At 47.8% G+C, this 13,399-nt stretch overlaps 1 protein-coding gene across 3 annotated transcripts in view; it reads left to right on the top strand.

Moving 5' to 3' along the window:
• MAST1 (microtubule associated serine/threonine kinase 1) overlaps nt 1–13,399 on the top strand; it is a 188,728-nt gene that overhangs the window by 69,900 nt on the left and 105,429 nt on the right. For all 3 annotated transcript variants that reach the window (XM_077470390.1, XM_077470389.1, XM_077470388.1), the window contains one exon: nt 963–1,038. In XM_077470390.1, the coding sequence (XP_077326516.1) occupies nt 963–1,038 (76 nt within the window). The remainder of the gene's footprint in view (nt 1–962; nt 1,039–13,399) is intronic.

The following is a 13,399-nucleotide window of genomic DNA, read 5'->3' as shown; positions in this document are numbered from 1 at the left end:
GTCCCCAATCTATCTGCCGATAGAGCAGAGCCTTGGGGGCACTCTGCACATGCTCAGTTTGTTGTGTATTGCTAGAGTTTTTTTTTTCTTGGGAGGGTGCATGTGATCAGCACAGGGCCAATCAGCACTGTCCAAACAGAGGGTCAGGGGAGAATGAAAACTCCTCCTACAAGCTTTAACCAGACACTGATAGAAGCCACAAGACTGCTATATACTGCTGATGGGAAAAGGTATTTAGCAGTTTATATTATTATTACTAAAATAATTGCATGTTCATGTTCTGTGTACTGTTGGAGACCAGATATAGTGAATGCAGTCTCCTGAGTTTAGTAACACTTTAACTATTTTGGATCTGTGTTAGTTTTTGTAGCAGTGAACTAAAGAGTTTGGGGGGGGGGGTTAACCCTTAATATATTTGCTTCTCATTTCCTTCCTCTAGATTTTTGTTTATCATTTTAGATTTGTAACACAGAATTAAGGGTGTTGATGACCATGGATGCCAAAGGACCTTGCCCCGACGCTGGTGGCCATTGTAAATACTGCAACAGTCTTTATTTTTTTCACTGTTAGGCCTCATGCATGTGGAGCTTAAAAAAACACCACGTATATGTATACATAGGCGTTTACAGGTGTATATGAATAGGAGAGTGTACAGGCCAAAAATAATACACCGAAGGTGCGTTCTGTGAGGAGCGTTTGAGCAGAAAAAAACTTGCATATGCATGTAAACGATTCTAAACGATGAAAAACATGTGTATGAGTGTCAATTTAATCCCATGGCCAGGATAAATGAACATTCTGGCCAGTAGAATGCATTTACGCTCAAACACCATACACGCATGAACACTCATACATATTGTAGCGTTGGAGTCGTTTTCTTCTGCAGCTTAATTTCAGAAGCCTGTGTGCATGAGGCCTTCATTTATTTACTTTAACCCTCTTTGCCTTTTTTTTACATTTAGGGGGAAGCCCTATGGACAGCCCTCGAAATTTCTCTCCTAGTGCCGCTGCTCATTTCTCCTTTGCATCATCACGCAGGTAACATAACATTCACATCTACCTTTTTGCAGCTGGCTTAGAAAAGCAAGAAAAAACAGTAATGTACCAAGCAAGCTAAGAACCCAAGGACAGCCATGGTCTGTAGTCCATGAACCCTATGTGGATACTGAGTAAATATTCACAACCAATGCGTGTATTATATATATATACAGTGGGGAAAATAATTGCCCACTTATAAAGAAATGAAGGGTCTGTTTTTTTATCATAGGTGTATTTTAAATGATGGAGACAGAATATCAACCAAAAATCCAGAAAAAAACACGATAGAAATGTTATAGATTGAGTTGCAGTTCAGTGAGTAAAATAAGTATTTGATCCCCAAGCAAAACATGACTTAATACTTGGTGGAAAAACCCTTGTTGGCAAGCACAAAGATCAGACGTTTCTTGTAGTTGGTTACCAGGTTTGCACATATCTCAGGAGGGATTTTGGTCCACTCTGCTTTTCTGTTCTTCTCTAAATTCTTACAGTTTCTTGGCTGTCACTTGGCAACTCGAAGTTTCAGCTCCCTCCATAAATTTTCTATAGGATTAAGGTCTGGAGACTGGCTATGACTGACATGACCTTAAAGTGGTTGTAAACCCTTACAAACCACTTTGACCTACAGGTAAACCTAGATTAAGGCTTACCGGTAGGTCCAAGAAATATCTCCTAAACCTATACGGTTTAGGAGATATTTACTAAAAGACAGTGACCATGCGCCGTAGACAGCAGCGTGCAGGCACACTATCGCCATTAGCAGCATGCCGCTGCTAACTACAATATGCCATTAGTGGCGGCTCCCGTGCGCATGCACGGGAGTGATGTCATCGCTGCTCCGGAGTGGCCGGAGCAGCGATACCCGGAAGAAGATGGACACTCTGGACTACAGGGGAAAGTGGTGACATCGCGGGCTCCTGTGTCAGGTAAGTGACACATAATGGGCTACTATGCGATTCGCAGGGAGACAAAGAGGAAGTAAACCCATCAGGGTTTACTTCCTCTTTAAATGAGTCTAAAAAATACCTGCCAAAAATCTATTGCTGTCCGGTGCACTCTGAAGTGTTATCTCATACAATATTATCCAGCCATGCCGTGCTCACGTTTTTAAACTACAAAACACCACTTTGTATTATGAAGATGAGGAGAGGGGAGTTGTTTTACAGTCCTTACACATTTTTTTTTTTTTTTTTTTTTTTTTTTTTTTTTAACAAAGAATTTTTATTTATGTTTCAAACAAACAAAAAAAAAACAGAAAACAGACATGCGTCAGCAAGGTACATACATATTTTGAGTAGACAGATAATCAAATGTATCACATATAAGCACAGATAGTTCTTAGCAATATATAGAGTCACTAATCATTGCAACATGGAATATAAAACCTCCCCGAGACCTCCCCCCACCACACAAAAAACCACATAAATTACAAAAAAAAAGGGGGAAACCCCCCTCCCTCCCCCCACCCTCCACACCCCCCAGCCTAACCAATAGTCAAATGCTTCGCCTCAACCCAAGCCGCCCAAATCTTCCCAAATTTCCCAGGGCAGTTCCTGCCCAGATATGTAAGTTTATAAAGCGGCAAAGCCGCGTTCACCAGGGACTGCCACAGTTGTTTAGTAGGAGGGAGAGGTTGATTCCATTGCAGTAGTATGGCTTTCCTCGCATAGAGTGTAGTGTAAAAAATAAACAGTTTCTTCCCCCAGGAGATATCCAGAAAATCACAGATACCCAGCAAGAGAGGTATCGGGCTAAGTGGAATCGTAAGCTCCCCCACTGCATTAATATCGGCCAGGACCCCTCTCCAAAATCCCACTACCCCAGGGCAGGACCAGACCATGTGAAAAAAGTCAGCATCATCTTCTTTGCATCTGGGGCAGGTAGTCAATCGGTCAGGGTAAATCCTTGCCAGGCGTGCCGGTGAAAAATATACCCGGTGGAGGAACTTCAATTGTATAAACCTGTCCCTTGCCGAAATCGCAAGGGTCAGGTATTGCTGTATACCCTCCTCCCAGTCCTCCTCAGTAAGTTCCGGAATGTCGCCTTGCCAGAGCGCAAACAAATGGGAGATCCTAGTCTCCTCCGATACGGTCAACGCGGCATACACCATGGACAGCGTGCGCGTCCCTCCCCCCTCGGGACCAAGCGCCTCCTCCACCGCCGACACCCCAAGAGTCGCTCTAGATGGGAATTGAGAACGGAAGGCGTGTCGCAACTGCAGGAATCTGAAAAACATATGGTTCGGGAGGTCCCTGGCCTGTTTAATAGCATCGAAGGAGAGTAGCTGCCCCTGGGACACTATGTCCCCCAGTGTTATAACTCCATGCCTGGCCCAAACAATCGGATCCGGGATGGATTGAAAGTGGGGCAAGCGGGGGTTCCCCCAAAGGGGAGTCCCCGGGGCCCACACCCCTGCGCCCACCAACCTTTTGTTCACCAGATCCCATATTTTAAGCGTCGTACGCATCGGAAGGGTTATCCCAGGGTTAGATCGTGGTCCCCTATAGATCAGGTTCCTGAGCTCCGCATGAGAGCCCAACAACGCCGCCTCCAACGAGGACGCAGGGTTGACCGGGCCCTCGGAGAGCCACCACCTGACAGTCACTAGGACTGCCGCCCAGTAGTATTTCAGAAAACAGGGCAGTGCCAGACCGCCCCTCACAAGGGGCCGTTGGAGGGTTGTTTTAGCTATTCTAGGGGGCCTACCATTCCAGACGAAGGATGAAACAATGCCATCTAATTTCTTAAAAAATCTAAGCTGGATGTGGACTGGGGTCTGACGGAAGAGATAGGTAAACCGAGGAAGGACCGACATTTTAATTAGATTGACCCGTCCCACTGGCGAAAGCGGCAAGGACCTCCACCCAGTACACCTCCGGGTCAACTGGGTAACCACCGGACTCAGGTTAAGGGAAATAAATTGTTTCAAGTCTCTGTGTATTTCCACCCCTAGATATTTAAATTGAGAAACCCTCTGCAGTTGCCCATCTACTCGGGGACCGCCCTCACCATCATGTAGTGGGAATAGAATTGATTTCGCCCAATTTATACGTATACCCGAGAATTGTCCGAACCGGTCTATATGCGACAGTGCCGCCTGTAGGGAGGCTCCGTCGTCCTTGAGATACAACAAAGTATCATCAGCGTATAACGAGACTTTTTCCTGCAAAGGACCCCGGACAACACCCCGAACCTCAGGAGAGGAGCGGAGAATAGCCGCCATAGGTTCAATTGCCAGTGCAAAAAGCCCCGGGGACAGTGGACACCCCTGCCTGGTTCCCCTATGGAGGGGAAAGAGCGGGGAGAGGACCGCACCCGTACGCACCCTGGCCGTGGGAGCTCTGTACACCGCCCTGACCCACGAGATAAAGGCTGGCCCGAATCCAAATCTACGGAGGACTGCCCACAAATAGTCCCACTCCACTGAATCAAAGGCCTTCTCCGCGTCTAGAGAGACCACAACCTCCTCCCCACCTTCTGCATCCCCCGAGGCCAAAACAGTAAAGAGCCTGCGAATATTAATATCTGTCCCCTTCCCTGGCATAAAGCCGGACTGATCCTCATGGATCAAGGTAAGTATAACCTCGTTCAGTCGCCTGGCAAGGATTTTGGTCAGCACTTTCGCGTCCGAGTTGAGTAGGGAAATGGGTCGGTATGACGAGCACAACTGGGGGTCTTTCCCAGGTTTAGGGATCACCACTATGATGGCTTGTGCCATAGATGGAGGAAGTTCCCCCTCACGAAGGGACGCGGTGAGCATATCATGTATTCTAACTGACATCTCCTCTAGGTAATACTTGTAAAATTCCGGGGGTATCCCATCCTCCCCAGGGGTCTTCCCCGGCTGCATGGACCCCAGCGCCACCCGGACTTCCGCCAGAGTAATCGGGGAGTCCAGACCGTCCCTGGCCTCAGAAGTAAGGGCAGGGAGTGTCACCCCCTCTAGAAAAGCACTTAACTCCTGCGCTGAGTACTGCACCCTAGATGAATAAAGGGCGGAGTAGAACTCTGCAAAGCAAGCGTTGATGGCAAGGGGATCCGTCACTATTGTCCCAGCACTATTCTGTATTCGAGGGATAGTGGAGATTGGGGCCTGCTCCCTCGAGATCCAGGCCAACAATCTCCCCGTCTTTTCACCCTGTTCAAAAATCCTCTGCGTCTGAGCCAGTTGACGTTTGCTTGTTTTAGCCACCCTAAGGAGCACCACCTCTCTATACGCTACTTTCATATCCTGAGCCGTGAGCGGGTTCCCCGTGAGGGTGAACCGGGTCTCCAGTTCCTGGGCCCTGGCTTCTGCCTCCTCTACCGTGATCTTATCATTCCTGCGCTCCCGACCAATGGAAGAGAGGTAGCACCCCCTCATATAGGCCTTGAAGGCATCCCAGACCATCCCCCCAGAAGCCGTGCCAACATTTGAGGCCCAAAATCCCCGGATTTCACCGCCCATCTCAAAGGCAATGGTGGGATGCTCAATCCAGTACCTAGACAAGCGCCATAGTCTATCCCTCTGAGGGGTAGAGGTTTGCAATGTACACAGCAGTGGGGAGTGGTCGGAGATGCCCCGAGGAAGTAACTCTATTCCAAGGACCCTGGGAAGCATGGGGGCACCAGCATAGACTAGGTCAATACGGGAGAGTGTGTTGTGGGAGGAGGAGTGGCACGTAAACTGGCGATCTGATGGGTGTTTCCACCTCCAGACATCCTCCAGCCCAAACACCTGTGCCCAGCGAGAAACTGGAGAGTCTGTGGCCCGGTCAGGCGTCAACCTATCCAGGGAAGGATTAGGAGGAATATTAAAGTCCCCTGCTATAACCACATTGTCAGTCTGGAATTGGGCTATCAGGGCAGTCAGTTTATGTAGTAGAGACAGATCCGCAGGAGGAGGCATATAAAGACCCACCAGCACCATTTCTATCATGTCAATTGTGGCATGGACCAATACGTATCTCCCGTCCTTATCTGTGACTATATCAAGAGGCTCAAAATTAAGGGACCTATGGATAAGGACGCTAACCCCCCGGGCATAGCCGGAGTATGTGGTATGATAGTGGTATCCCACCCAGGGCCTCTTCAATCCCATAATCCTTCCCCCCACTAGGTGCGTCTCCTGAAGAATACAGATATGCGGAGCATATTTTTTCATGTAGTCAAAAACAAGAGAGCGTTTAATCTTCTGGTTAAGCCCCCTAACATTCCAGGAGAGGATCTTCAACGGAGCCATAATCTGGAAGGGCAGGGGGGACCAACGGATACGACCACCCGGCCAGGGTCGGGGCACAAATATCTCATCTTAAGTAATGCAATGATATACCTTATACATTCATTATAGTAGCGCTGTCTATACCAGAAAACATGAAAGCATGTAACAAAAAAACAACAAAATAAACAGAAAAAAAAACAGAACTCCCCTCCCTTCCCACCCCACACCCCAGAAAAACAGCCCCAGGGTGTTTGAGAACCCAAACCAAACATAATCAAACCCATTTAAAGGAGAAATCTCCCGCGGGGGCGGTGCGTATCAACCAGCACACCTAGGACAGAGTCTCCTGCGCAGAGTAGACAGACTCCAGCGCAGCCGCTTCCTGGAGGCAAAGAAAAAGAAAAAACAAGACAAAAGGGAACAAATCGTAGTGTATGTGGCGCCTCAGATTGAAGTGCAAAATTCTCTTGGAATGTTCCAAGGGCCCATTCTTAGTAACAACTCATCCAACAGGACGACAACATCGGAGTAGCGGGGTCCAGCATCATCAGTACAGAGTATTCACATCCAGAAGTAATCTTGCAAACCCCCCCGGGTATAAACTAGGGAGGGGGTAGGGCCCTAAGGCCCGGTAGACAGAATATGAAGACATGAACCTGTAGACCCCCCCTAAGGAGCATCAGAATATCAGGTCGGCTCCTCGCCCCCTGCCCAAAACCAGTATTGAAAAGGAGAGGGGCACTCCGACCTGCCCTCCAAGTTCCAAAATGGAGGGACAGAGCAAGGGGGGGGGGGAAATCCGATCCGCGTGACACTGGGCAAAGCTTGTGATGCTTGTGGACCCCAGTCAGGTAATCATCATCAAAAAATTATCTCTGCTGGGGAAGGGAATCAATCCATCTGGAGGCCTCACTCGGGGCGGTAAAGAAACGAACAGATTCTCCGTCAATCACTCTGAGTTTCGCGGGGAACATCATGTTGTACTTGAGACCTTTGGTGCGCAGCTGGGCCTTGACTTGGTCGAATGTCCTGCGTTGCCTCTGCGTCTCCACAGAATAATCAGGAAAAAGCATTAATTTAGCATTTTCAAAGCGCAGGTCCCCCACCTTCCTCGCCTCCCGAAGAACCAGGTCTCTATCTCTAAAGTTCAAAAGGCGGAAAATAAACGTGCGTGGCGGGGCGCCCGGTGGGCCACGAACCGACGGCATTCTGTGCGCTCGTTCCACGACAAAATGGGGGGAGAACTCAGCGAGCGGGAGAAGTGTACGTAGCAAACGTTCGGTAAAGGCTTCGGTGTCACGGCCCTCCGACCCCTCCGGGAGGCCCACCAACCTCAGGTTGTTCCTCCTATTCCTGTTCTCGTGGTCCTCTGCCCTGGATTCCAGCGCCTTCACCCGCACCTGCAGGGTACGGAGGGAGGCATCATGGTCGTGGGTAACATCTTCCACGTCTCCAACCCTCCGTTCCACCTCGGCAAGCCGCTCCCGGTGTTTATCCATATCTCGCCTGATAAGCCCCATGTCGAGCTGTATCTGCTCTATCTTAGTGGTTAGGGTAGTCTGACAACCAGTGATCGCTTGCATAAGAGCTTGAAATTGATCATCACCCATCGGTGGCGTGTCAGCGTGGTCCGTTTGAGACGCCATGTTGGTGTAGGCCTGCCCGCGTGCCGCGCGGGTCTGTAGTGGAGTTCCCGGCGGGGTTCCCGGGACCGTATGCTTCTTCCTATGGGAACCGGAGCTACCCCTGCGCATCCCCGAGCCTCACCACCGCTTCACCGGCCCACGGGGAGAGATGTATGTCCCTAAATGCCGGATAATTAGCCTGCCAGGTGCGGAGCTCTCTGCAAACACGTCCTAGCTGGTTGCCATCTTGGCCACGCCCCCCGTCCTTACACATTTACAGTCATATTGATTTACTAAAACTGAAGAGTGCAAAATCTGGTGCAGTTGTGCATGGAAGACAATTAGCTTCTATCTTCAGCTTGTTCAGTTAAGCTTTGACAATAAAACCTGGAAGCTGACTGGTTTCTATGCAGAGCTGCACTAGATTTTGCACTTTTCAGTCTTAGTAAATCAACCACATGGTGACAATACTGCTCCTCCATAGATACAGCACAGTGAGTGGGTGTTGTCACCCTAGGACTAGAAGGGTGTTACTGAAAGAATCACCAGGTGAAAAATAAAAGTAACACAGATACCACCTATGGACTGGTGGACTAGGGTTACCACCTCATCCCTTTAAACCCAAACGCAAATGAATTACACAGGTTAATTTAATGCAGATAAGGCACAGAGTGAGTTTAATTACCGCCTTAATCAGCCACAGAACCTGTGTAATTAATATGTGTTCAGTTTTAAAGGGGATGAAGTGGCAACCCTATGGTGGACTGATACACTGACATACTGTATATTACACTTTTGTTTTTGAGTTTATATACATATAGTTTCATAGTTAGTAAGGTTGAATAAAGACACCAGTCCATCCAGTTCAACCTGAGTGAGTGTCTACAATTGTCCCTATCCCTGTACATTGCACACTCACATCAATCCCTACCCTCAAGGAGCCCATATAATGCGTCTCTTTTATCACATATAGGTATATTGTGGAATGAAGTTCAGAATAGAGGATATTAGATCATATATTCACTATAGTTATTATCAATGCAAAGGAAAATAAAACAGCATAATGCTGAAGTAAAGTGGGGAAAATAATTATTTGATCCCCTGCAGATTTTGTAAGTTTGCCCACTTAAAAAGAAGTGAAGCATCTATAATTTTTATCATAGGTGTATTTTAAATGTGCTCATGTGGTACACATATTAGTCCAGTCAATTTAAGAAGGTGCTCCTAACGATAACTCGTATAAAAGACACCTGTCCACAGAATCTCTTTCTTCCAAACCTCAACATCATGGGCAAGAAAAAAGAGCTGCCACAGGATGTCACGGACAAGATTGTAGACCTGCACAAGGCTGGAATGGGCTACAAGACCATCAGCAAGAAGCTTGTTGAGAAGGAAACAACTGTTGGAGTGATTATTCGCAAATGGAAGAACTAAAAAATAACAATCAACCACCCTTGGTCTGGAGCTCCATGCAAGATTTCCCCTCATAGGGTAAGGATGATCATGAGAAAAGTGAGGGATCAGCCCAGAACTACATGGTAGGAGCTTGTGAATGATCTCAAGGCAATTGGGACCACAGTCACCAAACAAACCATTGGTAACACAATAGGCCACCATGAACTGAAATCCTGCAGTGCCCACAAGGTCCCCCTCCTCAAAAAGGCACATGTACAGGCCAGTCTGAAGTTTACCAATGAACATCTAAATGATTCAGAAGGATTGGGAGAAAGTGCTGTGGTCAGATGAGACCAAAATTGAGCTCTTTGGCATTAACTCAACTCGCCGTGTTTGGAGGAAGAAAAAATGCTGACTATGACCCTAAGTAACATTATGCTTTGGACCGGTTTCCGTAAAATCTTGGATGAGATCCTTCTTCTCTCAGCCAGAACAATGAAGATGAGTGGAGGATGGGTCTTCCAGCATGACAATGACCCAAAACATACCACCAAGGCAACAAAGGAGTGGCTCAAGAAGAAGCACATTAAAGAGGAAGTAAACCCTGATGAGTTTACTTCCTCTTTCATTCCCTGCAAAGGCAAAGCATAATGGACTACTATGCATCGCATAGTAGTCCATTGTGTGTCACTTACCTGACACAGGAGCCAGCGAAGTCACCGCTGTCCCCTGTAGTCCGCCGCATCCATCTTCTCAGTGGGGTCTCGCAGCTCCGTTGCTGTCATTCGGCAAAGCCGCGATGACGTCACTCCCACGCATGCGCACGGGAGCTGACATGCGCGGCAGCTCCGTCGCTGAGAATGCCGCGCTCAGTGCGCCTGCGCGCCGCTGTCTACGGCGCATGCGCCGTAGACAGCGGTGCCTGTTTTCGGGCAAATATCTCCTAAACCGTATAGGTTTAGGAGATATTTCTTGGACCTACAGGTAAGCCTTAATCTAGGCTTACCTGTAGGTCAAAGTGGTTTGTAAGGGTTTACAACCACTTTAACAGATACAACAAAATGCTTCCAATCGTATACTTAATAGACAAAATGGAGAAAATAAAAGAAGCTCATTGTTAGGGTTTACATATACTTTTAATACTCAACTATGGGAGGAGATTTCTTTCTTGGGTTCCATCTGGTGCCAGCAATAGGTACCGTATTTATCGGCGTATAACACGCACTGTTTCCCCCTTAAAATAGGGGGAAAATTCTGCGTGCGTGTTATACGCCGATATAGGGTGCCACCGACGGGAAGGAAATAGAACCGGATCTCCTTTGTACTCCACTTGGCTCGCAGTCACGCTCGATCCCAATCCCTGGATGGCTCCTAGCATGGACATCCCACCATTGGACCAGCGTTATGTCCATCATAGGATCTGGGCCAAGGGGCGGGACTGGGTGTGACACCGAGCCGAGTACACAGGAGATCCGGCTCTATTTTGGCAGCACTCGTCACCCACCTATCCCTCGATGACAGCATATATAAAGGCAATGCTGCAGATGGACACTGAGCAATGCTGCAGGTGGGCACTGATTAGGCTGCAGGTGGGCACAGATCAGGCTGCAGGTGGGCACAGATCAGGCTGCAGGTGGGCACAGATCAGGCTGCAGATGGGCACAGATCCGGCTGCACTGAAGCTGCAGATGGGCACTAATCAGGCTGCATTGATGCTCACTGAACATTATTTTGCTTCAGAATGGTTTATTTAAAAAAAAGTTATTTTTTCCTGAAACTTCCCTCTTCCCATGTGATCTTAGCCAAACACGCTTAGAGATTGATAACCCATCAGCAGCTCTATCCAAACACAGATTCTGCCCCCTAAGCTGACATAATATGACTAGTGTCTCGGGATCTGGTCACTTGATGAGTACCAGAAGAGTGTCAGAAGTGCATGAAGAAGGTATGATTTAATTGGTATTGCAGAATTTTGGCTTGATTCTTTACATGAATGGGCTGCTAATTTTCCTGGCTATGCTCATTTTCAGAGGGACAGGGTTAACAGAAAAGTTGGTGTTTTTTTTATTGTCATGCTCAATTATAAAAGTGAGTTAAAAAATGATTTTGTGATGCAGTGTGTAATAGTTTTTTTTTTACAATAAGTCCGCATTTGGTATAATACATGTAGCACTAACCCCCGAAGGAGCTGCTGGTTTGATTGGGCTTACCGTTAACTTCTCCTCCTCGATTTGCGTCTAGGGGTTTCCCATGGTAGATGACCCAGAAACTTTAGAGACTGACGACAGATCCGCTTAAAGGGATTTTTATTTTCAAAAACGTAGTTAACGAACAGTCTCTTAGTATAGGATCAGAGGGTTAGGAGGAAAGTTCAAGGAGGAAGGTACTCTTAGTGTCAAAGTCAATAATAAAGAACTTGCTTACTTCAGCTAAATCCAGAGAATAGCCATTAACAGCTGGATGTTCACTCTAGTCGGACAGTCCCTCTCTCACAAGGCCTAGCAGCCAACAAGATGCTTAAATCAGGAATAAGTCTCTGCCACAGACGTTATTGTAGAACATGTAGAAAACTAGGACTTGTAGAACATTCGTGTGATATCTGGATCTTTCAGCCAGTTTGGCGATACCCACGAGATTGGATTCACTTAGGTCTCTCAGCCTCACCAGGCTCTTACTAAGAAGCCAACCCGTATATGGCCTTCTGAAGAGTCCTCCCCTGGATAGCTACGAAGTTGCTGGGCCTCTCCACGACCGGAGACGGCACCGGACCACCTCGGAATCCTTTCTTTCCTTTTCTTGCCTCGGGCTAGCCAGCCCCGAGACATAAAGTCGGGTGGATCCGCACCCCAGGCCATAGCCTTCCTGGGGCTAGTCAGGAGGTCCAAGACCATGGAGTCAGAACATACTTCTGGACCAGAACCCCGAACCACGTGACATCCGCATCTTAAGTACCCTCTCCCAGAAAGCACAGCAAGAGTGACACTCCCACTGGGCTGGCTCAGAGAGAAAGTAACCTTAAAGCACCCAACCAGACTGTGGTTTCATGCCTGCCAGAAGAGACAGTGCCCCCTATAGCCAGGCTGAACACCCTATAGTCCAGTCAGACTGATGCTGAGGTCCAAATTTGGAATAATTATATCCAAACCAAACTGCTGTTCAGGTGTAACATTAAATTTCAAAAACATATCTCGTGCTTTTCAGGAGCCGGCGCTACATACAGAAATAATATTTTTGCTGCAACACTCATCTTCTCTTGGGTGCTGTCCCCTCTGCTCTGGACAGAATGATACATAGAATCATACAGCGCTCTTCCTATGGGTCCAGGCCTTCTCCTGGTAGTGCTTAATCATGTTGCTTAATCAGTGCCAATGATCAAAGCAGCACGTATGATAAGGCAATTTTATGGGCTTGTGACCCAAAAACACAACATTTAGGTGCCTCTCAGGTAGAGAGGTAAAGTCCAACTAGAGCATTGTGAGTGCAGGCAGGGACAGGGAGCTCGTCCTAGCTCCAAGCTGCAACAATGTCAAATGAAAAGATCCATAAGCCTCACATCATGAAGCAGATCCATGCGCATGAAGTGAGATTAAGGGAAGCCTCAGCCTGGACTACAGCCAGGCCACACCCTTAAAGTGTTTCGCTCTCCCCTGAGAGCTTAATCGTGGGGAACCCATAATAAAAGGGTGGAGAAAAATGCATTGGGGGTGTGGCTTGGCTGGAGGCTGCCATTCATCTCCATTCATCATGCACATGGGTCTGCTTCTTGATTTGCGGCTTATGGATCTTTTGACAATTTTATAGGGTTGTTGTGAAAAGTTTCAGCTAGAAATGATGCTCTTCTTGAAATGTTAGTGTCGAACATTGCTGAGCTTAAAGCGGAGTTCCGCCAACATTTTTTAAGTCGTCAGCTACAAATACTGCAGCTGCTGACTTTTAAAATATGGACACTTACCTGTCCAGCTCTCCCGCGATGTGGGCACCCGAAGCTGATCTTCCGCTCGGCTCTCGGGTGCTGCCACCATCATTTTCGGTAAGGGAATCAGAAAGTGAAACCTTGCGGCTTCACTTCCCGGTACCCTACTGCGCATGCGCGAGTCATGCTGTGCAATACTGATGGCCCCTGCTATCTCTGGGACCCGTA

The sequence above is a fragment of the Lithobates pipiens genome, unplaced genomic scaffold (assembly GCF_037356315.1).
Source record: "Lithobates pipiens isolate NorthernLeopardFrog02 unplaced genomic scaffold, aLitPip1_a1.2 Scaffold_8, whole genome shotgun sequence".
Taxonomy (NCBI): Eukaryota; Metazoa; Chordata; class Amphibia; order Anura; family Ranidae; genus Lithobates; species Lithobates pipiens.
Note: the sequence above shows the minus strand (reverse complement) of the source record. Positions and strands in the feature narration are given on the sequence as shown.